This window comes from Carcharhinus amblyrhynchos, unplaced genomic scaffold (assembly GCF_965287045.1).
Source record: "Carcharhinus amblyrhynchos unplaced genomic scaffold, sCarAmb.v2.hapA chromosome_114, whole genome shotgun sequence".
Taxonomy (NCBI): domain Eukaryota; kingdom Metazoa; phylum Chordata; class Chondrichthyes; order Carcharhiniformes; family Carcharhinidae; genus Carcharhinus; species Carcharhinus amblyrhynchos.
This window is the reverse complement of record NW_027649854.1, coordinates 107,857-135,594: the sequence shown is the minus strand read 5'-3', so window position 1 is coordinate 135,594 and position 27,738 is coordinate 107,857. Positions and strand designations below refer to the sequence as shown.

Below are 27,738 nucleotides of genomic sequence, written 5' to 3'. Positions count from 1 at the left end.
CGAATAGCACCCGTTGACCCCCACTCTCTGCCTCCTATTTGACAACCAATCCTCTATCCACGCTAACACCCTACCCCCAACTCCATGTCCCTTGACCTTCTGCAATAACCTCTTGTGAGGTACTTTGTCAAACGCCTTCTGAAAATCCAGAAAGACCACATCCACCGGCTCTCCTCTATCCACCGCCCTAGACACATCCTCATAGAACTCCAGTAAATTTGTCAGGTGAGCACTTTAGTGATAGTGATCACAATTTGGTTACATTTACATTTGCAATGGAAAGGGATAGGCATATACCGAAGGGCAGAAGTTATAGCTGGGGGAAAGGTAATTATGATGCAATTAGGCGAGATTTCAGATGCTTAGGATGTGGAACTGCAGGGGCTGGGCACAATTGAAATGTGGAGCTTGTTCAAGGAGCAGCTACTGCGAGTCCTTGATAAATATGTACCTGTCAGGCAGGGAGGAAGTGGTCGAGCGAGGGAACCGTGGTGTACTAAAGAAGTTGAATCTCTGGTGAAGAGGAAGAAGGAGACTTATGTAAAGATGAGACGTGAAGGCTCAGTTAGGGCACTTGAGAGTTACAAATTAGACCGGAAGGGCCTAAAGAGAGAATTAAGAAGAGCCAAGAAGGGACATGAGAAGTCTTTGGCAGGTAGGATCAAGGAAAACCCTAAAGCTTTCTATAGGTATGTCAGGAATAAAAGAATGACTAGGATAAGATTAGGGCCAGTCAGAGACAGCAGTGGGAAGTTGTGCGTGGAGTCCAAAGAGAGGTTGTTTTCATTAGAAAGAAGGCGGCTGCAAGGGGACCTTATTGAAACATATAAGATGATTAGAGGTTTAGATAGGGTGGACAGTGATAGCCTTTTTCCTCGGATGGAGAAAGCTAGCACGAGGGGGCATAGCTTTAAATTAAGGGGTGGTAGTTATAGGACGGATGTCAGGGGTGGGTTCTTTACCCAGAGGGTGGTGAGGGATTGGAATGCCCTGCCTGCTGCAGTTGTAAATGCGCCTAGTTTGGGGGCGTTTAAGAGATCCGTGGATAGGTTTATGGATGGAAAGGGTTTGGTTTAGGTTAGAGGGTCATTGCTTTTTAACTGGTCGGCGCAACATCGTGGGCCGAAGGGCCTGTTCTGCGCTGTAATGTTCTATGTTCTATAGGAGAAGCACTGAATGAGTATTTTTCGTCAGTATTCACACAGGAAAAAGACAATGTCGTCGAGGAGAATACTGAGATACAGACTGTTATACTAGACGGGATTGAGGTTCATAAGGAGGAGGTGTTAGCAATTCTTGAGAGTGTGAAAATAGATAAGTCCCCTGGGCCGGATGGGATTTACCCTAGGATTCTCTGGGAGGCTAGGGAGGAGATTGCAGAGCCTTTGGCTTTGATATTTAGGTCGTTATTGTGTACAGGAATAGTGCCGGAAGACTGGAGGATAGCAAATGTTGTCCCCTTGTTCAAGAAGGGGAGTAGAGACCATCCTGGGAATTATAGACCAGTGAGCCTTACTTCTGTTGTGGGCAAAGTTTTGGAAAGGATTATAAGGGATAGGATTTATAATCATCTAGAAAGGAATAATTTGATTAGGGATAGTCAACACAGTTTTGTGAAGGGTAGGTCGTGCCTCACAAACCTTATCGAGTTTTTTGAAAAGGTGACCAAAGAGGTGGATAAGGGTAAGGCAGCTGACGTGGTGTATATGGATTTTAGCAAAGCGTTTGATAAGGTTCCCAATGGTAGGCTACTGCAGAAAATGCAGATGCATGGGATTGAGGGTGATTTAGCAGTTTGGATCAGGAATTGGCTAGCTGATAGAAGACAGAGGGTGGTGGTTGATGGGAAATATTCAACCTGGAGTTCAGTTACAAGTGGTGTACCTCAAAGATCTGTTTTGGGGCCACTGCTGTTTGTCATTTTTATAAATGACCTGGATGAGGGTGTAGAAGGATGGGTTAGTAAATTTGTGGATGACACTAAAATCAGTGAAGTTGTGGACAGTGCAGATGGATGTTACAGGTTACAGAGGGACATAGATAAGCTGCAGAGCTGGGCTGAGAGGTGGCAAATGGAGTTTAACGCGGAAAAGTGTGTGGTGATTCACTTTGGAAGGAGTAACAGGAATAGAGAGTACTGGGCTAATGATAAGTTACTTGGCAGCGTTGACGAGCAGTGAGGTCTCGGTGTGCATAGATCCCTAAAAGTTGGCACCCAGGTTGATAAGGTTGTTAAGGAGGTGTACGGTGTGTTAGCTTTTATTGGTAGATTGAATTTCGGAGCCGTGAGGTCATGTTGCAACTGTACAAAACTCTGGTGCGGCCGCACTTGGAATATTGCATACAGTTCTGGTCGCCGCATTATAAGAAAGACGTGGAGGCATTGGAAAGGGTGCAGAGGAGGTTTACCAGGATGTTGCCTGGTATGGTGGGAAGGTCTTATGAGGAAAGGCTGAGGGACTTGAGGCTATTTTCGTTAGAGAGAAGAAGGTTAAGAGATGACTTAACAGAGGCATATAAGATAATCAGAGGATTAGATAGGGTGGATAGTGAGATCCTTTTTCCTCAGATGCTGATGGCTAACATGAGGGGACATAGCTTTAAATTAAGGGGTGATAGATGTAGGACGGACGTCAGAGGTAGGTTCTTTACTCAGAGAGTAGTAAGGGTGTGGAATGCCCTGCCTGCAGCAGTACTGGACTTGCCAACATTAAGGGCATTTAAATGGTCATTGGATGAACACATGGATGATATTGGAATAGTGTAGGTTAGATGGGCTTTAGATTGGTTTCACATTGAGGGCCGAAGGGCCTGTACTGCACTATAATGTTCTATGTTTAGGGTGACACAGAGTAACACAGAGCAACAGAGAGTAACAGAGAATAACACAGAATAACGCAGATAAACAGACCTCCCTTTAAAATTGCGAAATGTCTAATTCCCTATTTATTTCCTAATTGTAGTTTAGGCCCAAACTGGTCCATGCCGACCAACATTTCCATCTAAGCGAACCCCATTTGCCTGCATTTGACCCAGATCCCTCTAAACATTTCCTATCCATGTATCTGTCCAAACGCCTTTTAAATGTTGTCAATGTCTCTGCCTCATCAATTTCGTCCAGTAGCTCATTCCACACACGTTCCATCCTGTGTAAAAACATTGATCCTCAGGTTCCCATTAATTTCTGCCCCTCTTAACTTAAACCTCTGCCCTCTAGTTCCCGATTCCCCAACCCTGGGAAAAAGGCTGAGTGCATTCACCCTATCCATGCCTCTCATGATCGTATACACCTCGATAAGATCATCCCTCAGTCTCCCACACTCCTCAGGAAAAAGTCCAATCTCTCCCTATGTCAGTTGATTGGAATGATGTGGGTATGCCGGCGTTGGACTGGTGTAAACACAGTAAAAAGTCTGACAACACCAGGTTTTAGTCCAACCTCATTTGGAATTCAGGGCTGGCATGTACCTGTGAGGATGAAGGATAAATTGGGAATCCTGGCTAATGAGGGATATTATGAACCTTGTCAAAAAGAAAAAGGAAGCAATGTATGGAGTAAAAGGCTGAGATCAGGTGAAGCCCTTGGAGAATATAAAGAACATAGGAAGGAACTTAAGGAAGGAGTTATGAGGGCCAAAAGGGGTCATGAAAAGTTCTTGGCAAACAGAATTAAGGAAAATCCTAAGGGATTTTACACGTATATGAAGAGCAAGAGGGCAACCAGGGAAAGGGTTGGCCCACTCAAGGATAGTTGAAGGAATCTATGCATAGAGTCATAGAGGTTTACAGCATGGAAACAGGCCCTTTGGCCCAACTTGTCCATGCCACCCTTTTTTTAAAGCCCCTAAGCTAATCCCAATAGCCCATATTTGGCCCATATCCCTCTATACCCATCGTACCCATGTAACTGTCTAAATGCTTTTCAAAAGACAAAATTGCACCCACCTCTACTACTGCCTCTGGCAGCTTGTTCCAGACACTCACCACCCTCTGTGTGAAAAAATTGCCCCTCTGGACACTTTTGTATCTCTCCCCTCTCACCTTAAACCCATGCCCTCTAATTTTAGACTCCCCTACTTTTGGGAAAAGATATTGACTATCTAGCTGATCTGTGCCCCTCATTATTTTACAGACCTCTATAAGATCACCCCTTAGCCTCCTACGCTCCAGAGAAAAAAGTCTCAGTCTATCCACCTCTTTTTCTAACTCAAACCATCAAGTCCCGGTAGCATCCTAGTAAATCTTTTCTGCACTCTTTCTAGTTTAATAATATCCTTTCCATAATAGGGTGACCAGAGTTGCACACAGTATTCCAAGTGCGGCCTTACCAATGTCTTGTACAACTTCAACAACAGTCCAACTCCTGTATTCAATGTTCTGACCGATGAAACCAAGCATGCTGAATGCCTTCTTCACCACTCTGTCCACCTGTGACTCCACTTTCAAGGAGCTATGAACATGTACCCCTAGATCTCTTTGTTCTGTAACTCTCCCCTACCATTAACTGAGTAAGTCCTGTCCTGGTTCAATCTACCAAAATACATCACCTCGCATTTGTCTAAATTAAACTCCGTTTGCCATTCGTCAGCCCACTGACCCAATTGATCAAGATCCCATTGTAATTGGAGATAACTTTCTTCACTGTCCACTATGCCACCAATCTTAATGTCATCTGCAAACTTACTATATTTTCATCCAAATCATTAACATAAATGACAAATAACAGTGGGCCCAGCACTGATCCCTGAGGCACACCACTGGTCACAGGCCTCCAGTTTGAAAAACAACTCTCTACAACCACCCTCTGGCTTCTGTCAGAAGCTAATTTTGTATCCATTTAGATACCTCACCCTGGATCCTGAGTTTGGAACCAGAGGAAATGGGCAAGATACTAAATGAATACTTTGTCTCAGCATCGACCAAAGAGAGAGACTTGGTGGATGAAGAGCCTAGGGTAGGATGTGTATATATTCTGGATAACTCTCAGAGCCTGATGGGATCTATCCCAGAATGATGGGATCCCTAATGGGATCTACCCCAGAATACTGAGAGAGGCAAGAGAGGAAATTACTGGGGCCTTGATAGAAATCTTTGTATCCTCATTGGCTATTCTCCAATCCTCTGGAACTTCACCTGTAGCCAATGTCGTTCCATTGACTAAGAAGAGCAGCAAGAATAATCCAGGAAATTACAGGCCGGTGAGCCTGACGTCAGTGGTAGGGGAATTCTTGGAAAAGATTCTTAGGGACAGAATTTACTCACATTTGGAAACAAATGGACTTATTAGTGATAAACAGCATGGTTTTGTGAAAGGGAGGTCGTGCCTCACTAACTTGACTAAGTTTTTTGAGGAAGTGATGAAGATGATAGATGAGGGAAAGGCAGTGGATGCTGTACACATGGACTTCAATAAAGCCTTTGACAAGGTTAAGGGGGGGTGGGATCCTGAGTAGCAGGGATGAAAGTGAGGGGGGTATAGATGGGGACTGCAATGCACGGCATCGCGGGGGTGGAGCAGAGCAAGGTTTGAAATGCATATACTTTAATGCGAGGAGTATTCGCAATAAAGTGGATGAACTTGCAGCGTGGATCAGTACCTGGGACTTTGATGTTGTGGCCATTTCAGAGACATGGATAGAGCAGGGTCAGGAATGGTTGTTGCAGGTTCCGGGGTTCAAATGCTTCAGTCGGAGTAGAGAAGGAGGTAGAAGGGGAGGAGGGGTAGCATTATTAGTCAAGGATTGTATCAGTGTCAGAGAAGAAGTTTGATGAGGACTTGTCTGTTGAGGTAGTATGGGCTGAGATTAGAAATAGGAGAGGAGAGGTCACCCTGTTGGGAGTCTTTTATAGACCTCCTAAAAGTTCTAGAGAGGTTGAGGAAAGGATTGCGGAGACGATCCTGGTTAGGAGTGAAAGTAATAGGGTAATTGTTATGGGGGACTTTAACTTTACTAATATTGATTGGAATAGCTATAGCTTTAGCTCATTAGAGGGGTCAGTTTTTGTACAAAGCGTGCAGGAGGGTTTCTTGACTCAGTATATTGACAGGCCAACTAGAGGTGAGGCTATATTGGATTTGGTGCTGGGAAATGAGCCAGACCAGGTGCTAGGCTTGGAAGTTGGTGTGCATTTTGGTGATAGTGACCACAATTCGGTTACGTTCACCTTAGTGATGGAAAGGGATAGGCATGAACCTAGGGTCAGTAGTTTTAGCTGGGGGAAGGGTAATTATGAGGCCTTTAGGAGAGAATTAGGAAGCATAGGTTGGACTAGGAGACTACAGGGTCTGGGAACGTCCGAAATGTGGAGTTTTTTCAAGGCGCAGCTACTGCGAGTCCTTGATACGTATGTCCCTGTCAGGCAAGGAGGAAATGGTCGAGCTAGGGAACTGTGGTGCACTAAAAAAGTTGATTCGCTGATTAAAAGGAAAAAGGAGGCTTATGTCAGGACGAGACTTGAGGGCTCAGGTAGTGCACTGGAAAGCTTTAGATTGGCTAGGAGGGAGTTAAAGAGTGAGTTAAGAAGGGCTAAAAGAGGACATGAGAAGACTTTGGCGGATAGGATTAAGGAGAATCCTAAGGCGTTCTATAGATATGTTGAGAGCAGAAGATTGGTTAGGGCAAGATTAGGGCCAGTTAGAGAGAGCAGTGGGAAGTTATGTATGGAACCGGAAGAGATTGGAGAGGCATTGAACCAATATTTCTCTTCGGTATTCACACAGGGAGACATAAATGTAGCTGCGGAGAACACTGGGTTACAGGGTTGTAAACTGGATAGTATTGCAGTTGATAAGGAGGATGTGCTAGATATTCTTGAGGGTTTGAAAATAGATAAGTCCCCTGGGCCGGACGGGATTTACCCTAGGATTCTCTGGGAGGCAAGAGAGGCAATTGCAGAGCCTCTGGCTCTGATCTTCAGGTCGTTGTTCGTCACCGGTATAGTGCCAGAAGATTGGAGGATAGCGAATTTTGTCCCATTGTTTGAGAAGGGGAACAGAGACTTCCCCAGGAATTTTGGACCAGTGAGTCTTACATCTGTTGTGGGCAAGGTTTTAGAAAAAATTATTAGGGATAGGATTTATAGTTATTTAGAGAGTAATGAATTGATTGGAGATAGTCAGCATGGTTTTGTGAAGGGTAGGTCGTGCCTTACTAACCTTATTGAGTTTTTTGAGAAAGTGACCAAAGAGATGGATGGGGGTAAGGCAGTTGACGTGGTATATATGGACTTTAGTAAGGCGTTTCATAAGGTTCACCATGGAAGGCTTCTGCAGAAAATGCAGATGTATGGGATTGAGGGTGATTTAGTTAATTGGATCAGGAATTGGCTGGTGGATAGGAGACAGAGGGTGGTGGTTGATGGTAAGTATTCGTCATGGAGTTCGGTTACAAGTGGTGTGCCTCAGGGATCTGTTTTGGGGCCACTGCTGTTTGTAATTTTTATAAATGATCTGGATGAGGGTATAGTTGGGTGGATTAGTAAATTTGCTGATGACACCAAAGTCGGAGGCGTGGTAGATAGTGAGGAGGGGTGTCATAGTTTACAGAGAGACTTGGACAAGTTGCAGAGCTGGGCCGAGAGGTGGCAGATGGAGTTTAATGTGGAAAAGTGTGAGGTAATTCACTTTGGCAGGAATAATGGATGTGTAGAGTATAGGGCTAACGGTAGGACTCTGAATAGTGTTGATGAACAGAGGGATCTAGGTGTATGTGTTGATAGATCCCTGAAAGTTGGGAATCAAGTAGATAGGGTTGTTAAGAAGGCATACGGTGTCTTGGCGTTTATTGGTAGGGGGATTGAATTTAGGAGCCGCAGCGTCATGTTGCAACTGTACAAAACTCTGGTGCGGCCGCACTTGGAGTATTGTGTGCAGTTCTGGTCCCCACATTATAGGAAGGATGTGGAGGCATTGGAGAGGGTGCAGAGGAGGTTTACCAGGATGTTGCCTGGTATGGAGGGGAGGTCCTATGAGGAGAGACTGAGGGATTTGAGGTTGTTTTCGTTAGAAAGAAGGCGGCTAAGAGGGGACCTTATTGAAACATATAAGATGATTAGAGGTTTAGATAGGGTGGACAGTGATAGCCTTTTTCCTCGGATGGAGAAAGCTAGCACGAGGGGGCATAGCTTTAAATTAAGGGGTGGTAGTTATAGGACGGATGTCAGGGGTAGGTTCTTTACCCAGAGGGTGGTGAGGGATTGGAACGCCCTGCCTGCTGCAGTTGTAAATGCGCCTAGTTTGGGGGCGTTTAAGAGATCCGTGGATAGGTTTATGGATGGAAAGGGATTGATTTAGGTTAGAGGGTCATTGCTTTTTAATTGGTCAGCGCAACATCGTGGGCCGAAGGGCCTGTTCTGCACTGTAATGTTCTATGTCCCTCATGGTAGGCTCATACGAAAGCTGAAATCACATGGGATCAGGGAAGAGCTGGCAAATTGGATACAGAACTGGCTTGGCCATAGAACATAAGAACATAAGAAATAGGAGCAGGAGTAGGCCATCTAGCCCTTCGAGCCTGCCCCACCATTCAATAAGATCATGGCTGATCTGAAGTGGATCAGTTCCACTTTCCCACTTTCTCCCCATAACCCTTAATTCCCTTGTCTATCAGAAACCTATCTACCCATGACTTATTTTTAGCGAGGCAGCCTCCACCACTTCAACGGGCAGGGAATTCCAGAGATTCACCACCCTTTGAGTGAAGAAGTTCCTCCTCAACTCCGATCTAAACTGCCCCCCTCTTATCTTGAGGCTGTGGCCTCTAGTCCTGCTATCCTTTCTAAGCAGGAAGAATCTCTCTACCTCTACCCTATCCATCCCCTTCATTATCTTATACGTCTCTATAAGATCCCCCCTCATCCTTCTAAACTCCAACGAGTACAGACCCAGTCTATTTAGTCTCTCTTCATAGTCCAACCCCCTCATCTTCGGTATCAGCCTAGTGAACCTCCTCTGCACTCCTTCCAAGGCAAAAAATATCCTTGCGCAAGTGCGGCGACCAAAACTGCACACAGTACTCCAGCTGCGGCCTCACCAGTGCCCTGTACAGTTGCACCAAGACCTCCCTACTTTTATATTCAATCCCCCTCGCTATGAAGGCCAGCATCCCAGTCGCCTTCCTGACCACCTGCTGCACCTGCAGGCTGGGTTTTTGCGACTCATGCACAAGGACCCCGAGGTCCCTGCGCACCGTTGCCTGCTGCAGTTTATCGCCATGTAAGTAATAGTCCTTCCTACCATTATTCCTACCAAAGTGGACAACTTCACACTTGCCAACATTAAATTCCATTTGCCATTTCCTGGCCCATTCGCCCAGCCTATCTAGATCCTTCTGCAGACTTTCCACACCCTCCACACAATTTGCCGTTCCACCAATCTTGGTGTCATCAGCAAATTTCGACACCATACACTCGGTTCCCTCCTCCAGATCACCTATATAAACGGTAAATAGCTGAGGCCCCTGAACCGACCCCTGGGGCACTCCACTAGTCACCAACTGCCAATCCGAATAGCAACCATTAACCCCCACTCTCTGCCTCCTATTTGACAGCCAATCGTCTATCCACGCTAACACCCTACCCCCAACTCCATGCCCCCTAACCTTCTGTAATAACCTCTTGTGCGGTACCTTATCAAACGCCTTCTGAAAATCAAGAAACACCACATCCACCGGCTCTCCTCTATCCACCACCCTAGACATATCCTCATAGAACTCCAATAAATTTGTCAGACACGACTTCCCCGTAACGAAACCGTGCTGCGTCTGCTCTATTAAACGATTCTCCTCAAGATGCCTTGCTATTTTCTCCTTGATCACGGATTCTAACATTTTACCTACAACAGACGTTAAACTAACCGGCCTATAATTCCCTGCCTTTTGCCTGCCACCCTTCTTAAACAACGGCGTAACATTAGCCGCTTTCCAATCTTCCGGCACTTCCCCGGAATCCAGTGATGCTTGGAAAATAATCATCAAGGCATCCACTATCACCTCCGCCATTTCTTTCAGAACCCTTGGATGCATTCCATCCAGTCCTGGGGACTTGTCCACAATCAGTCCCTCCAGTCTGTCGAGTATTGACAAGCAGAGAGATCTGAGTGTACTTGTCTACCAATCACTAAAAATGGCAACACAGGGAGATATGGTAGTCATAAAGGCATACAGCATGCTTGCCTTCATCGGTTGGGGCATTCAGTTTAAAAATTGACGGGTCATGCTGCAGCTGTACAGAATCTTAGTTAGACCTCATTTGGAATATCATTGAGTCATAGAACCCTACAGTGCAGAAAGAGGCCCTTCAGCCCATCGAGTCTGCACCGACCACAATCCCACCCAAGCCCTAACCCCCATACCCTACACATTATACCCACTAATCATTCTAACTTACATATCCCTAGACACTAAGGGGCAATTTTAGCATGGCCAAATCAACCAAACCCGCACATCTTTGGACTGTGGGAGGAAACCGGAGTACCCGGAGGAAACCCACGCAGATGTGGGGAGAATGTGCAAACTCCACACAGACAGTGACCCGAGCCGGGAATCGAACCCAGGACGCTGGAGCTGTGAAGCAGCAGTGCTCACCACTGTGTTACCATGCCGATATAGCTGCCACACTACCAGAAGGATGCGGAGGCTTTGGAGATGGTCCAGAAAAGATTTACCAGGATGTTGCCCTGGTATGGAGGGCATTAGCTATGAGGAGAGGTTGCAGAAACTTGGTTTGTTCTCACTGGAGCGACGGAGGTTGAGGAGAGACCTGATAGAAGTCTACAAGATTATGAGAGGCATGGACAGAGTGGATAGTCAGATGCTCTTTCCTAGGGTGGAAAAGTCAAGTACTAGGGGACATAAGTTTAAGGTGCATGGGGAAAAGTTTAGAGGAGATGTGCGAGACAGGATTTTTTACACCGAGGGTGGTGAATGTCTAAAACGTGTTGCCCAGAGAGGGGGTGGGAGCAGTTTCGATAGCCGCATTTAAGGGGCAATTAGACAAATACACAAATAAAATGGGAATGGAAGGATAAGGTCTCTTTCAGTGTGCACGGTTTTAGTTTAGTTAGGGTATCATGAGGTCATTCGGCATGGAGGTCAGTCACCAGTGGAGTGCCCCAGGGATCTGTTCTAGGACCCTTGCTGTTTGTCATTTTCATAAATGACCTGGATGAGGAAGTGGAGGGACGGGTAAGTAAGTTCGCTGATGACACGAAGGTCGGTGGTGTTGTGGATGGTCTGGAAGGATGTCAGAAGTTGCAGCAGGACATAAATAGGATGCAAGACTGGGCGGAGAAGTGGCAGATGGACTTCAACGCGGATAAATGTGTAGTCGTCCATTTTGGCAGAACCAACGGGATGAACGAGTCCACTATCAAGAGCAGGAGTCTTAGTAGTGTTGAAGAGCAGAAGGATCTTGGGGTCCGGGTCCACAGGACTCTTAAATTGGCCTCGCAGGTGGAGGATGTGGTCAAGAAGGCGTATGGTGTACTGGCCTTCATTAATCGAGGGATTGAGTTTAGGAATCGGGAGGTAATGCTGCAACTTTATAAGACCCTAGTCAGGCCTCATTTGGAGTACTGTGCGCAGTTCTGGTCACCTCACTATAGGAAAGACGTAGAAGCTATTGAAAGGGTACAGAGGAGATTTACAAGGATGTTGCCTGGACTGGGAGGCATGCCTTATGAAGTTAGGTTGAGGGAGCTGGGACTCTTCTCGCTGGAGAGACGAAGGTTGAGAGGCGACCTGATAGAAGTTTATAAAATGTTGAGAGGAATAGATAGGGTGGACTCTCAGAGGCTATTTCCCCGGATTGAAATGGTCGCTACGAGAGGACACAGGTTTAAGGTGCGGGGAGCAAAGTACAGAAGTGATGTTAGGGGTAAGTTTTTCACTCAGAGGGTGGTGAGTGAATGGAATCGGCTGCCGTCGGTGGTGGTGGAGGCGAATTCGCTGGGGTCTTTTAAAAGACTTCTGGATGAGTATATGGGGTTTAATGGGATTGGGGGTTATAGATAGGTCTATAGATTGGTAGGTGTTGATGTGATCGGCGCAACTCGTGGGCCGAAGGGCCTGTTTGTGCTGTAGTGTTCTATGTTCTATGTTCTATGATTGGCACAAGCTTGGAGGGCCGAAGGGCCTGTTCCTGTTCTGTACTTTTCTTGGTTCCAACTCAGTCTCTTGAGTCCTGGCAGCATCCTTGTAAATCCGTTCTGCTCTCTCTCCAGTTTAATAACATCTTTCCTTTAGCAAGGCGACCAGAACTGAACACAATACTCCAGGTGTGACCTCACTGATGTCCTGTACATCTGCAACTTAGCTTCCTAACTTCTAATCTCAGTGCCCTGACTAATGATTCCACGATACTTCCTCAGGCCCCACCATTCACCGTTGTAGCCAAACAGACCATCTAAAATGGTGTTTTGTAAAGCACTCTGGGACAATTGGACAAGAAACTAAACCGACAGGCTGCAGTTTAAAGACAGACAAACAGGCTGCAACCCTGATGAGTGAATACACAGGAATTCTATCAAGATAGACAAGTCGCCGGGACCGGATGGGATGGACCCCAGGATACTGTGGGAGGCAAGGGAAGTGATTGCAGAGCCCCTGGCAATGATCTTTGCGTCGTCAATGGAGACAGGAGGGGTTCCGGAAGATTGGAGGATTGCGGATGTAGTTCCTATTTTCAAGAAAGGGAACAGAGATAGCCCGGGAAATTACCGACTGGTGAGTCTGACCTCAGTGGTTGGTAAGCTGATGGAGAGGCTTCTGAGGGACAAGATTTACGAGCATTTGGAGAGGTTTGACATGATCAGGAATAGTCAGCATGGATTTGTCAAGGGCAGGTCGTGCCTTATGAGCCTAGTTGAGTTCTTCGATAATGTGACTGAACACATTGACGAAGGAAGTGCAGTGGATGTGGTGTACATGGACTTCAGCAAGGCGTTTGATAAGGTCCCCCATGCAAGACTTCTTGAGAAGGTGAGGGGGCATGGGATCCAAGGGCCTTTGGCCTTGTGGATCCAGAACTGGCTTGCCTGCAGAAGGCAGAGAGTGGTTGTGGATGGGTCTTTTTCGGCATGGAGGTCAGTCACCAGTGGAGTGCCCCAGGGATCTGTTCTAGGACCCTTGCTGTTTGTCATTTTCACAAATGACCTGGATGAGGAAGTGGAGGGATGGGTTAGTCAGTTCGCTGATGACACGAAGGTCGGTGGTGTTGTGGATGGTCTGGAAGGATGTCGAAAGTTGCAGCAGGACATAAATAGGATGCAGGACTGGGCAGAGAAGTGGCAGATGGACTTCAACGCGGATAAATGTGTAGTCGTCCATTTTGGCAGAACCAACGGGATGAACGAGTCCACTATCAAGAGCAGGAGTCTTAGTAGTGTTGAAGAGCAGAAGGATCTTGGGGTCCGGGTCCACAGGACTCTTAAATCGGCCTCGCAGGTGGAGGATGTGGTCAGGAAGGCGTATGGTGTACTGCCCTTCATTAATCGAGGGATTGAGTTTAGGAGTCGGGAGGTAATGCTGCAACTTTATAAGACCCTTGTCAGGTCTCATTTGGAGTACTGTGCGCAGTTCTGGTCGCCTCACTATAGGAAAGACGTAGAAGCTATTGAAAGGGTACAGAGGAGATTTACAAGGATGTTGCCTGGACTGGGAGGCATGCCTTATGAAGTTAGGTTGAGGGAGCTGGGACTCTTCTCCCTGGAGAGACGAAGGTTGAGAGGCGACCTGATAGAAGTTTATAAAATGTTGAGAGGAATAGATAGGGTGGATTCTCAGAGGCTATTTCCCCAGGTTGAAATGGTCGCTACGAGAGGACACAGGTTTAAGGTGCGGGGAGGAAAGTACAGAAGTGATGTTAGGGGTAAGTTTTTCACTCAGAGGGTGGTGAGTGAATGGAATCGGCTGCCGTCAGTGGTGGTGGAGGCGACCTCGCTGGGGTCTTTTAAAAGACTTCTGGATGAGTATATGGGATTTTATGGGATTGGGGGTTATAGATAGGTCTATGGATTGGTAGGTGTTGATGTGATCGGCGCAACTTGCGGACTGAAGGGCCTGTTTGTGCTGTAGTGTTCCATGTTCTATGTTCTATATGGGCCATCTCCAGGATGAAAGGGACTTTCTGGTCACACTGGGCTGTGTGCCAGACGTAAAGGCACCGTGAATCCTTGTTTAGCAGGAAGGTATGTGACCTATGTGCCTACAACACCTACAGGCATGGCCGCCGGTGACACACCCAGAGATCGGTGTGGTAGCACCCGATTGGACTCTTATCGATCAGGGTGATCAAGTCCTGATCAATTGATTGGCAGTGGCCAAAAAAGGGGCGTGAAACCAAATGGGGAATAAAGGGTGCTGCACAAGCAGGAATCTCTCTCTCTCTGTCCCCACAAATGAGCTACAACGAGAGAGCCACCACACCTGAGAAGGAAAGAAAGAACAAAAGAAAGAAAGAAGATCAGAGCCAGAGTGCCAGACCAGACCAAAGGACCAGACTATGCAGACAACTACCAAGACTAGCGCAGAGATAAAGGCCAGTATCTGTTTGGGTATTTGTCAGTCATGCAAAGTGAAGTCAAGGTCTTGTGTTGTATTTGAATTCTAGTATTTCCTGTAAGATAACTTATTGTTGGTTGGGTGGGTGATTATTGATTGTGTGGGTTTAAATAAATAAATATTGTTTGTACTAATAAGAACATAAGAAATAGGAGCAGGAGTGGGCCATCCAGCCCTTTGAGCCTGCCCCGCCATTCAATAAGATCATGGCTGATCTGTCGTGGCTCAGTTCCACATTCCCGCCCTCTCCCCATAACCCTTAATCCCCTCTCTTATCAGAAACCCATCAACCCGCGTCTTAAAAATATTTAGCGAGGCAGCCTCCACCACTTCAACGGGCAGAGAATTCCAGAGATTCACCACCCTTTGAGTGAAGAAGTTCCTCCTCAACTCCGTTCTTAACCACCCCCCCCTTTATCTTGAGGCTGTGCCCCCTAGTCCTACTGTCCTTTCTGAGCGGGAAGAGCCTCTCCACCTCTATCCTATCCATCCCATTCATCATCTTATACATCTGAATGAGATAAGACGTCTACTCAAAGTTGTTTGTCCACCGCATAAGGGTTAAAACAGACTGAGTTTGACAACACCATGAAAATCCTACCTTGGTTTGATTTTCCAAAATAGAACACCTCAGACTTATCTGTATTAAACTCCATTTACCATTTCTCGGCCCACTTCCCCAGCTGATCAAGATCCTGCTGCAATTTTTGATAACCTTCCTCATTGTCTACAATCCCACTTATTTTAGTGTCATCTGTAAACTTACTGATCATAGAACATAGAACATTACAGCGCAGAACAGGCCCTTCGGCCCACGATGTTGCGCCAACCAGTTAAAAAGCAATGACCCTCTAACCTAAATCAATCCCTTTCCATCCATAAACCTATCCACGGATCTCTTAAACGCCCCCAAACTATGTTCTATGTTCTATGATGCGTTGTTCTACACCAATCACAAAGCAGGCTCTCTGCCCCACCTGTACAAGGCTGAATCGAGCATTGCTCCTCCTGAACGGATTCTCCTGGACATCTGGAATCATTCCCATCGGAACTGGGACAGTGTCGGAATCGTCTCCTCACAGACACTTCATCCACATCATAGAAACAGGTCCGACTGCAGTGTGACCAGGGAGACCACATGGTCCATCCAGGAACTGACTGAGTAACATCTGAACAAATAGGAACAGATCGAGAAATGGAAACGGAGAAAGGGGTGAGGATCGGGAGAGGGGGGAGGGGCCGGGGGGGTGGATGGGGAGCAGGGGGGTGAGGGGGGCCGGTGTGGAGAGGAGGGTGTGGAGTGAGGGACAGGCAGCAATCATCTCATACAGATTTATAAAACTCTAACAGGATTCGACAGGCTAGATACAGAGAGGATGTTCCTGATGGTGGGGGAGTCCAGAACCAGGGGTCACAGTCTGAGGATTCAGGGTAGACCATTTAGGGCGGAGGTGAGGAGACATTTCTTCACCCAGAGGATGGTGAGCTGTGGAATTCACTCCCACAGGAAGTAGCAGACGCCAAAAGAGTGAATGTTTTCTGGAAGAAATTAGGTACAACCCTTGGTCCTAAAAGGATTGATGGATAAGGGGGGACGGGGGATCAGGATATTGAATCTGATCATCAACTATGATCAAAATGAATAGCAGAACAGGTTCAAAGGGCCGAATGGCCTCTTGCTTCCAGTTTCTATGAAGGTCTGAGAGTGAGGGACAGGGTGAGTCAGACAGGAAGATTTGTTTGGTTTCAAGTTTGTAAAAGATGGATAAATTCTTACCTGGTCTGCAGGCTGTGTAACAGGCCCGTACTCCCATACTATCCCCTACACACGGCCTCCCACCCACTGAGGCTGAGGGATTGGTGGGAGATCTGAGGAAGGAAAGGGATAGAATGTGAACTGGAATCTGCAACTATTCAGTGACAGCCACTGGAATGGAAAATGTTCTCACAGAAACCCCAGTGGGTACAATGCTCCAGCCCCACCCACTCCAAGACCAGAACTTCTCCATCAATGTCACCAGGCCTTTCACAGGTTGGAAAAGCTTAAAGTTTATTTGTTAGTCACAACTGAGGCTTACATTAACAGTGCAATGAAGTTACTGTGAAATTCCCCAAGTCGTTGCAGTCCGCCACCCGTTCAGGTCAATGCACCCTAACCAGCACATCTTTCAGACTGTAGGAGGGAACGGGAGCACCCAGAGGAAACCCACGCAGACACAGGGAGAATGTGCAAACTCCACACAGACAGTGACCCAAACCAGGAATCAAACCCGGGTCCCTGGCGCTGTGAGGCAGAAGCGCTAACCCACTGTGTCACCGTGCTGCTGGGACTGAACCCAGATCCCTGGCGCTGTGAGGCAGCAGCGCTAACCCACTGTGTCACCGTGCCGCTGGGATTGAACCCAGATCCCTAGCGCTGTGAGGCAGCAGTGCTAATCCACTGTGACACCGTGCCGCTGGGATTGAACCCGGGTCCCTGACACTGTGAGGCAGCAGCGCTAACCCACTGTGTCACCGTGCCGCTGGGATTGAACCCGGGTCCCTGGCGCTGTGAGACAGCAGCGCTAACCCACTGTGTCACCGTGCCGCTGGGATTGACCCCGGATCCCTGGGGCTATGAGGCAGCAGCGCTAACCCACTGTGTCACCGTGCCGCTGGGATTGAACCCGGATCCCTGGCGCTGTGAGGCAGCAGCGCTAACCCACTGTGTCACCGTGCCGCTGGGATTGAACCCGGGTCCCTGGGGCTACGAGGCAGCAGTGCTAACCCACTGTGTCACTGTGCCCCCGGGAATCGAACCCGGGTCCCTGGCGCTGTGAGGCAGCATAGATCATAGAACATAGAACATTCCAGCGCAGTACAGGCCCTTCGGCCCTCGATGTTGCGCCGACCAGTGGAACCAATCTAATGACCCTCTAACCTAAACTATTCCAATGTTATCCATATGCCTATCCACTGACCATTTGAACGCCCTTAAAGTTGGCGAGTCCACAACTGCTGCAGGCAGGGCATTCCACACCCTTACTACCCTCTGAGTAAAGAACCTACCTCTGACATCCGTCCTATAATTACCACCCCTTAATTTAAAGCTATGTCCCCTTGTGTTAGCCATCATCATCCAAGGAAAAAGGCTCTCACTGTCCACCCTATCCAATCCTCTGATCATCTTGTATGCCTCAATTAGGTCACCTCGTAACCTTCTTCTTTCTAACGAAAATAACCTCAAGTCCCTCAGCCTTTCCTCATAAGACCTTCCCACCATACCAGGCAACATCCTGGCAAACCTCCTCTGCACTCTTTCCAATGCCTCCACATTTTTCTTATAATGCGGCGACCAGAACTGTACGCAATACTCCAAGTGCGGCCGCACCAGAGTTTGTACAGTTGTAACATGACCTCACGGCTCCGAAATTCAATCCCTCTACCAATAAAAGCTAACACACCGTACGCCTTCTTAACAACCTTATCAACCTGGGTGCCAGCTTTCAGGGAGCTATGCACATGTACCCCGAGATCTCGCTGCTCATCAACACTGCCAAGAGTCCTTCCATTAGTCCTATATTCTGTACTCCTGTTATTCTTACCAAAGTGAATTACCTCACACTTTTCCGTATTAAACTCCATCTGCCACCTCTCGGCCCAGCTCTGCAGCTTATCTATGTCCCTCTGCAAACTGTAACATCCATCCTCACTGTCTACAACTCCTCCAACTTTGGTGTCGTCAGCAAATTTACTAATCCATCGTTCTACACCCTCATCTAGGTCATTTATAAAAATGACAAACAGCAGTGGCCCCAAAACAGATCCTTGAGGTACACCACTTGTAACTGAACTCCAGGTTGAATATTTCCCATCAACCACCACCCTCTGTCTTCTATCAGCTAGCCAATTCCTGATCCAAACTGCTAAATCACCCTCAATCCCATGCATCTGCATTTTCTGCAGTAGCCTACCATGGGGAACCTTATCAAACGCTTTGCTAAAATCCATATACACCACGTCAACTGCCTTACCCTTATCCACCTCTTTGGTCACCTTTTCAAAAAACTCGATAAGGTTTGTGAGGCACGACCTACCCTTCACAAAACCGTGTTGACTATCCCTAATCAATTTATTTCTCTCTAGATGAGTATAAATCCTATCCCTTATAATTCTTTCCAAAACTTTGCCCAGAACAGAAGTAAGGCTCACCGGTCTATAATTCCCAGGATGGTCTCTACTCCCCTTCTTGAACAAGGGCACAACATTTGCTATCCTCCAGTCTTCCGGCACTATACCTGTAGCCAATGACGACATGAAGATCAAAGCCAAAGGCTCTGCATTCTGCCAGCCATTGGTGACTGGGAATGCCTCAGAGGATTCTCCGCCATCCAGTACTCTGGCCATCATGGAACTGGCGTACCATCTGAATGAATTTGGGAGAGCAGCCGAACTTTGACATGATCCTCCACAGGCCTTGTCAGCTGACAGTGTCGAAGGCTTTCGCGAGATCAACAAAGGTTGTGTAGAGCTCGCAATTCTGCTCCTGACACTTCTCCTGAAGTTCGCGCGCGCAAAAATCATGTCAATAGTCCCACGACCTTTGCGGAAGCCACACTGTGACTCTGGAAGGAGGCCCAGCTCCAGATGAGTGACCAGACGATTTAGCAGGACTCTTGCGAGGGTTTTTCCTGCGACGAAGAGCAGCGAGATTCCTCGGTGGTTGTCGCACACTTGCCGATTGCCCTTCCTCTTGTAGAGGTGTACGATGGAAGCATCTTTAAGTTCCTAAGGAATGGATTCTTGCTTCCAAAACGACTGAAACAACTTGGTGAGCTTCTCGATAAGTACAGGACGAGCAGATTTGTAGATCACTGCTGGTATGGCATCTGCCCCTGGATAGCTGGCTGACAGCTTTTGTGACTTTGGCTACTACCGGTGGGTCATCCATGGCGCTGTTCATATCGCTTTGGGGAATCCTGTCTATTGCCTCATCGTTAATAGATGACGATGGGTTGAGGATGGCTTCAAAGTGTTCAGCCCATCTCTGCAGGATCTGACCACCAAAGTAAGACTAACTGGCCTATAAATACCAGGGTCATTCCTATTTCCTTTCTTGAAGTGAGGAACAACATTCAACACTCTCCAGTCCTCTGGCACAAACCCCGTTGACAGTTAGGACCCAAAGATCAAAGCTAAAGGCTCTGCAATCTCATCCCTTGCCTCCCAAAGTATCCTAGGATGTATCCCATCTGGCCCAGGGGACTTATCCACCCTCAGGTTTTTCAAAATTGCTAATACATCTTCCCTCAGAACATCTACCTGCTCCATCCTATCAGCCTGTATCTCACACTCCTCCTCATAAACATGGTCCCTCTCCTTAGTGAACACTGAAGAAAAGTATTCATTCAACGCCTCACCGATCTCTTCTGACTCCATGCACAAGTTCCCACTACTATCCTTGACTGGCCCTAACCTCACCCTGGTCATTCTTTTATTTCTCACATCAGAGAGTTGTGAACCTGTGGAATTCTCTATCAGAGAAAGCTGTTGGGGGCCAGTTTGTTCGATATGTTCAAGAGGAAGCTGGACGTGGCCCTTGTGGCTAAAGGGATCAATGGGGAATGGAGAGAAAGTGGGAGTGGGATACTGATAGGGCATGATCAGCCGTGATCATATTGAATGGTGGGGCAGGCTCGAAGGGCTGAATGGCCTATCCTATTTTCTATGTTTCTCTACTCTTATACTCCAGGCCCTTTGCAATAAATGCCAAGATTCCAGTTGCTTTCCTTATAACATTCTGCACCTGCATACCCACTTTGAGACTCATGCACAAGGACACCCAGATTCCTCTGCACAGACACTGTTTGAATCTGTTTCCCATTTAGATAATAATTTGCCCCTTTAGTTTTCCAGCTGAAATGGCTAACCTCGTATTTATCCACATTAATCTCCATTTGCCAGATTCTGGCTCATTCCCCTAGCCTGTCAATGTCCAATTGTAAACTTATCTCCTCATCACAGCCTGCTTTCTCATCTATTTTTGTGCTGTCAGCAAATTCACGATGTTACAGTCTGTCCCTGCTTGTAGATCATTGATATAGATTGTAAATAGTTGTGGTCTGAAAAGTGAACGCTGTCGGACCTCACTCATTACAGATCGTCAGACAGATCTTCTGCTTTCTATCAGTCAGCCAATTCTCAATCCAAGCCACAACTCTACCCCCAGCCCAATGGGATCTAACCTTCTGGATCCGAATCTTGTTTGGCACCCTATCAAATGCCTTCTTGAAGTCCAGATAGATCACATCCACAGGATCCCCTTTATCTACCTTGCTGATTACACCCTCAAAGAACTCTAGCAGGTTTGTTAAACCAGTCTTGTCCTTTCTCACAAAGCTGTGCTGACACTGGTGAATTGAGCTTTGCTTTTCCAGATACTCCGTCACCTCCTCTTCAGTAACTTTCCCACCACAGAGGACAAGCCAACGGCGCTGTACTTTCCCACTTTTTGGACCTGAGGGTGTCACATTAGCGTGTTTCCAGTTCACTGGGATCTTTCTGGAATCCAGGGAATTTTGGAATATCATAACTAACGCATCCACTATATCTGCTGCCACCACCTTTAACATCCTCAGATGGAGGCAATCAGGTCCCGGGGACTTATCTACTTTTAAACCCTTCCATTTACTGAGTACCTTCTCCCTGGTTATAATCATTTCCCAAGATCCACTGTATTAACTGCAGTTTTGGGGACAGAATTGTCTTCTACTGTGAAGACAAAGTATCCATTATTACCCCACCATTTCCATCCTATTTCACATGGAATATTAGAAACATAGAACATTACAGCGCAGAACAGGCCCTTCGGCCCACGATGTTGCGCCGACCAATTAAGAAAAAAACAATGACCCTCTAACCTAAACCAATCCCTTTCCATCCATAAACCTATCCACGGATCTCTTAAACGTCCCCAAACTAGGCGCATTTACAACTGCAGCAGGCAGGGCATTCCAATCCCTCACCACCCTCTGGGTAAAGAACCTACCCCTGACATCCGTCCTATAACTACCACCCCTTAATTTAAAGCTATGCCCCCTCGTGCTAGCTTTCTCCATCCGAGGAAAAAGGCTATCACTGTCCACCCTATCTAAACCTCTAATCATCTTGTATGTTTCAATAAGGTCCCCTCTTAGCCGCCTTCTTTCCAACGAAAACAACTCCAAATCCCTCAGTCTCTCCTCATAGGACCTTCCCTCCATACCAGGCAACATCCTGGTAAACCTCCTCTGCACCCTCTCCAATGCCTCCACATCCTTCCTATAATGTGGGGACCAGAAGTGTACACAATACTCCAAGTGCGGCCGCACCAGAGTTTTGTACAGTTGCAACATGACGTTGCAGCTCCTAAATTCAATCTCCCTACCAATAAACGCCAAGACACCGTATGCCTTCCTAACAACCTTATCTACTTGATTTCCAACTTTCAGGGATCTATGCACATATACACCTAGATCCCTCTGTTCGTCAACACTATTCAGAGTCCTACCGTTAGCCCTATACTCTGCACATCTGTTATTCCTGCCAAAGTGAATTACCTCACACTTTTCCGCATTGAACTCCATCTGCCACCTCTCGGCCCAGCTCTGCAGCTTGTCCAAGTCTCTCTGTAAACTATGATACCCTTCCTCACTATCTACCACTCCTCCAACTTTGGTATCATCAGCAAATTTACTAATCCATCCTTCTATACCCTCATCCAGATCATTTATAAAAATTACAAACAGCAGTGGCCCCAAAACAGATCCCTGAGGCACACCACTTGTAACTGAACTCCATGACAAATACTCACCATCAACCACCACCCTCTGTCTCCTGTCAGCTTGCCAATTCCTGATCCAATTAACTAAATCACCCTCAATCCCATACATCTGCATTTTCTGCAGAAGGCTTCCATGGTGAACCTTATCAAACGCCTTACTAAAGTCCATACATACCACATCAACTGCCTTACCCCCATCCACCTCTTTGGTCACTTTTTCAAAAAACTCAATAAGGTTAGTAAGGCACGACCTACCCTTCACAAAACCATGCTGACTATCTCCAATCAATCCATTACTCTCTAAATAACTATAAATCCTATCCCTAATAATTTTTTCTAATACTTTGCCCACAACAGAAGTAAGACTCACTGGTCTATAATTCCCGGGGAAGTCTCTATTCCCCTTCTTAAACAATGGGACAACATTCGCTATCCTCCAGTCTTCTGGCACTATACCTGTGACCAACAACGACCTGAAGATCAGAGCCAGACGCTCTGCAATCGCCTCTCTTGCCACCCACAGAATCCTAGGGTAAATCCCGTCCAGCCCAGGGGATTTATCTATTTTCAAACCCTCAAGAATATCTAGCACATCCTCCTTATCTACTGCAATACTATCCAGTTTACAACCCTGTAACCCAGTGTTCTCCACAGCTACATTTACGTCTCCCTGCGTGAATACCGAAGAGAAATATTGGTTCAATGCCTCTCCAATCTCTTCCGGTTCCACACATAACTTCCCACTGCTGTCTCTGACTGGCCCTAATCTTGCCCTAACCAATCTTCTATTCTTAACATATCTAAAGGAAGCCTTAGGATTCTCCTTAATCCTATCAGCCAATCCTATCAGTTGTTCATACAACGAAATGTTGAAGTTTTTTAAAAATATATTTTTGCTAAACAAAGGACAGAGTTTGAAATATCTGTAAATTAGCACTGGGATAATGAACATTAAGGTAGAGTTAGAGTGAGGGAGAATGTGACGGAGTCTAAGTCAGTCTTGTTGTGTGAGCGTGTGTGAATGCACCGACTGTGGTTAGGGAGGCTGGGGAGTTACCAACACAGATTGCACTGGGGAAATTCAACGTGGGATTAACAGAGACCTGGCTCGAAGAGCAGGACTAATATTAAACATATGTCTTTAATAATTACTTAATTCCATTATTTTATTATGCTTTTGAAATACTTTATTAACTTTAACACCAAACTGTTGATAGTTTTAAACCTCTGGGAGAAGTTACCCATTTACTAGATTCTCACCAAAGAGCAAACTCCTTCCTGATTGAAGAGTAAAAACCAGTTTAAAGGATAAAGAATGAACAGCAGCTCCAGCCCCTTCACTGAGCTTCTCCCTCACCAAACTCTAAGCTAATTCCTTGTTGTACTCCGTTTAGCATTCAGGGGTATCTGGCAACCATGTCCATCTGGAAGGACAAGAGCAGCAGATACATCTGGACATGTGCATCTGCGAGTTCCCTCCAAGTCACTCACCATCTTGACTTGGAAATATATCACCGTTCCTTCGCTGTCTCTGGGTCAAAATTCTGGAACTCCCTCCCTAACAGCACCACGGGTGTACCTACACCTCAGGCACTGCAGCAGTTTATGAAGTCAGCTCACCACCACCTTTTCAGGGATAATTAGGGTTAGATTTCTAATGCTGGTCTAGCCAGAGAAACCCAACTCCATAATAGGAGTGGGAGATCTCGGGATTATTCTTCACAGTAACAGATACACAGTTCTTTCATGCAGACAGCTTTCTGATCAGCTACATTTTTTCTCATTTTTTTTTCCAAACCTGTATCTCTCTTGAACTCCGACCCCACACCTCGTGTCACATGGTGTCCATGGCGACCATGCTGACCAACCACAGTCAATGGAACAAAGCGAGTCATCACAGAAAAGGCGGCCATGTTGACAGATGCTGTTAAAACAAGAGAAAATTCACTGTTATCTCAGCCTGAGTCACTCGATATCCCCTCACCACAGGGTACTGCTGCCTGTGGGGCTTCCGGGACAGCGGTAAGGTGAGGCTTCAGCAGCAAGGATTACACTTTGAATTTGGCTCAGAGTTAACTTTCAGGGTGGCGATTAAAGTTCTGGGTTGGGGATTTCCACAATGTGTAATCCATGTCTGGTGTTTCAGGAGGGAGATTGAGTGATCTCTGAGTGAAAGCATTGGTCTGCAGGATAGGATCACTGGTTCGTGAAGGAGTCAAGGCTGAACACTGATCTGTAGCTGAAGAGTTTGGGAGTTATCAGCTGGAAGTACAGCTCAGCCCAGGGGTCCTCCTATAAAACTTTGACAGGAAAATGGAAGATAATAGATGAGGCCATTCAGCCCATGTTGTTCCTGCTGACTGGGGTAGGCTGATTCAGTGTAATCCCACATTCCAGCTCTGGCCTGTTTTCCTGTATAAATTATATCCGGCCTTTCTGATCTGCTGATGGACCCTTTGCCTCCAGCATCTTTTCAGGCAATGACTTCCAGATCTCCAACACCCACTGGATAAAAGAAATATCCTTCAAAGAACAAAAAAAATTCCAGCACAGGAACAGGCCCTTCGGCCCCTCCAAGCCTGCACCGACCATGCTGCCCGACTGAACTAAAACCCCCTACCCTTCAGGGGACCATATCCCTCTATTCCCATCCTATTCATGGATTTGTCAAAGACAACCCTTAAAAGTCATTATTGTATCCACTTCCACTGCCTTCCCTGGCAGCGAGTTCCAGGCACCCACCACCCTCTGTGTAAAAAATCTACCTCATACATCTCCTTTAAACCTTGCCCCTCGCACCTTAAACCTGTGCCCCCCAGTAATTGACTCTTCCACCCTGGGAAAAAGCTTCTGACTATCCACTCTGTCCGCGCCTCTCATAATCTTGTAGACTTCTATCAGGTCTCCCCTCAACCTCTGTCGTTCCAGTGAGAACAAACCAAGTTTCTCCAACCTCTCCTCATAGCTAATACCCTCCATACCAGGCAACATCCTGGTAAATCTTTTCTGTACCCTCTCCAAAGCCTCCACATCCTTCTGGTAGTGTGGTGACCAGAATTGAACTTTGCGTCGTCAATGGAGACGGGAGAGGTTCCGGAAGATTGGAGGATTGCGGATGTAGTCCCTATTTTCAAGAAAGAGAACAGAGATAGCCCGGGAAATTACCGACCGGTGAGTCTGACCTCAGTGGTTGGTAAGCTGATGGAAAGGCTTCTGAGGGACAAGATTTACGACCATTTGGAGAGGTTTGACATGATCAGGAATAGTCAGCATGGATTTGTCAAGGGCAGGTCGTGCTTTACGAGCCTAGTTGAGTTCTTCGATAATGTGACTGAACACATTGACGAAGGAAGTGCTGTGGACGTGGTGTACATGGACTTCAGCAAGGCGTTTGATAAGGTCCCCCATGCAAGACTTCTTGAGAAGGTGAGAGGGCATGGGATCCGAGGGCCTTTGGCCTTGTGGATCCAGAACTGGCTTGCCTGCAGAAGGCAGAGAGTGGTTGTGGATGGGTCTTTTTCTGCATGGAGGTCAGTCACCAGTGGAGTGCCCCAGGGATCTGTTCTAGGACCCTTGCTGTTTGTCATTTTCATAAATGACCTGGATGAGGAAGTGGAGGGACGGGTAAGTAAGTTCGCTGATGACACGAAGGTCGGTGGTGTTGTGGATGGTCTGGAAGGATGGCAAAAGTTGCAGCAGGACATAAATAGGATGCAGGACTGGGCAGAGAAGTGGCAGATGGACTTCAACGCATATAAATGCGTAGTCGTCCATTTTGGCAGAACCAACGGGATGAACGAGTACACTATCAAGGGCAGGAGTCTTGGTAGTGTTGAGGAGCAGAAGGATCTTCGGGTCCGGGTCCACAGGGCTCTTAAATCGGCCTCGCAGGTGGAAGAGGTGGTCAAGAATGCGTATGGTGTACTGGCCTTCATAAATCGAGGGATTGAGTTTAGGAGTCGGGAGGTAATGCTGCAACTTTATAAGACCCTTGTCAGGCCTCATTTGGAGTACTGTGCACAGTTCTGGTCGCCTCACTATAGGAAAGACGTAGAAGCTATTGAAAGGGTGCAGAGGAGATTTACAAGGATGTTGCCTGGATTGGGAGGCATGCCTTATGAAGTTAGGTTGAGGGAACTGGGACTCTTTTCCCTGGAGAGACGTAGGTTGAGAGGCGACCTGATAGAGGTTTATAAAATGTTGAGAGGAATGGATAGGGTGGATTCTCAGAGGCTATTTCCCCGGGTTGAAATGGTTGCTACGAGAGGACACAGGTTTAAGGTGCGGGGAGGAAAGTACAGAAGTGATGTTAGGGGTAAGTTTTTCACTCAGAGGGTGGTGAGTGAATGGAATCGGCTGCCGTCAGTGGCGGTGGAGGCAAACTCGCTGGGGTCTTTTAAAAGACTTCTGGATGAGTATATGGGGTTTTATGGGATTGGGGGTTATAGATAGGTGTTGATGTGATCGGCGCAACTCGTGGGCCGAAGGGCTTGTTTGTGCTGTAGTGTTCTATGTTCTATATTCCAAGTGCAGCCTCACTAAGGTTCTATAACGCTGCAACATGTTTTGCTAACTTTTAAACTCAATGCCCCAGCTGATGAAGGTAAGCATGCCGTATGCCTCATTGATTACCTTCTCCACCTGCATTGCCACTTTCAGTGACCTGTGTACCTGTACACCCAGATCCCTCTGCCTATCAATACTCTTAAGGGTTCTGCCATTTATTGTATATTTCTTATCTGTATTAAACCTTCCAAAATGCATTACCTTTATCTGTCTTGTTTCTGTGTTGCACGATGAGCAACATTATTGCTGTAAACTAACTTTACTGCTGACACGTTTTCTCAACACGAGCACACAGCTGCAAGGCATCTATCGCCTTGTTACAACTGACACTAAATGGGCTATCTGACCTTTGACCTCCAGGTTAGGAGCCCTTGTGAGGTACAGAGAGTCCACACTGTGTCTAATACTGGAGTCCATTACCACAATCATAAGAATAAAAAAGATTATTCTCTAAATGGTGAGAGATTGCAGAGCTCTGAGATACAGAAGGATCTGGGTGTCCCAGTGCATGAGTCACAAAAGGCCAGCGCACAGGTACAGCTAATAATTCAGAAAGTTTCTTTTATTCATTCATGGAACATGGGCATCACAGGCTGGTCAGAATTTATTGCCCATCTCGAGTTGCTCGAGGGCAGTTGAGAGTCAACCACGTTGCTGTGGCTCTGGAGTCACATGTCGGCCCAGACTGGGTAAGGACGGCAGGTCATTATACTTGGAACAGCAAGGTATCTAGCACTGAACCATGTGGAACACCCACTGGAAACTGCCTTCCAGTCAGAATAGCGCCTGTTGACTAACCCTTTTAGTGTCATA

At 46.8% G+C, this 27,738-nt stretch overlaps 1 protein-coding gene across 1 annotated transcript in view; it reads right to left on the bottom strand.

Annotated features, from left to right (window-relative positions):
- The window catches only part of sspo (SCO-spondin), a gene marked incomplete at its 5' end in the record, with an annotated part of 592,643 nt that overhangs the window by 457,526 nt on the left and 107,379 nt on the right, over positions 1-27,738 (bottom strand). The window contains 3 exons of the mRNA XM_080183006.1: positions 15,536-15,727; positions 20,884-21,098; positions 24,158-24,283. Coding sequence (XP_080039132.1) covers positions 15,536-15,727; positions 20,884-21,098; positions 24,158-24,283 — 533 coding nt within the window. The remainder of the gene's footprint in view (positions 1-15,535; positions 15,728-20,883; positions 21,099-24,157; positions 24,284-27,738) is intronic.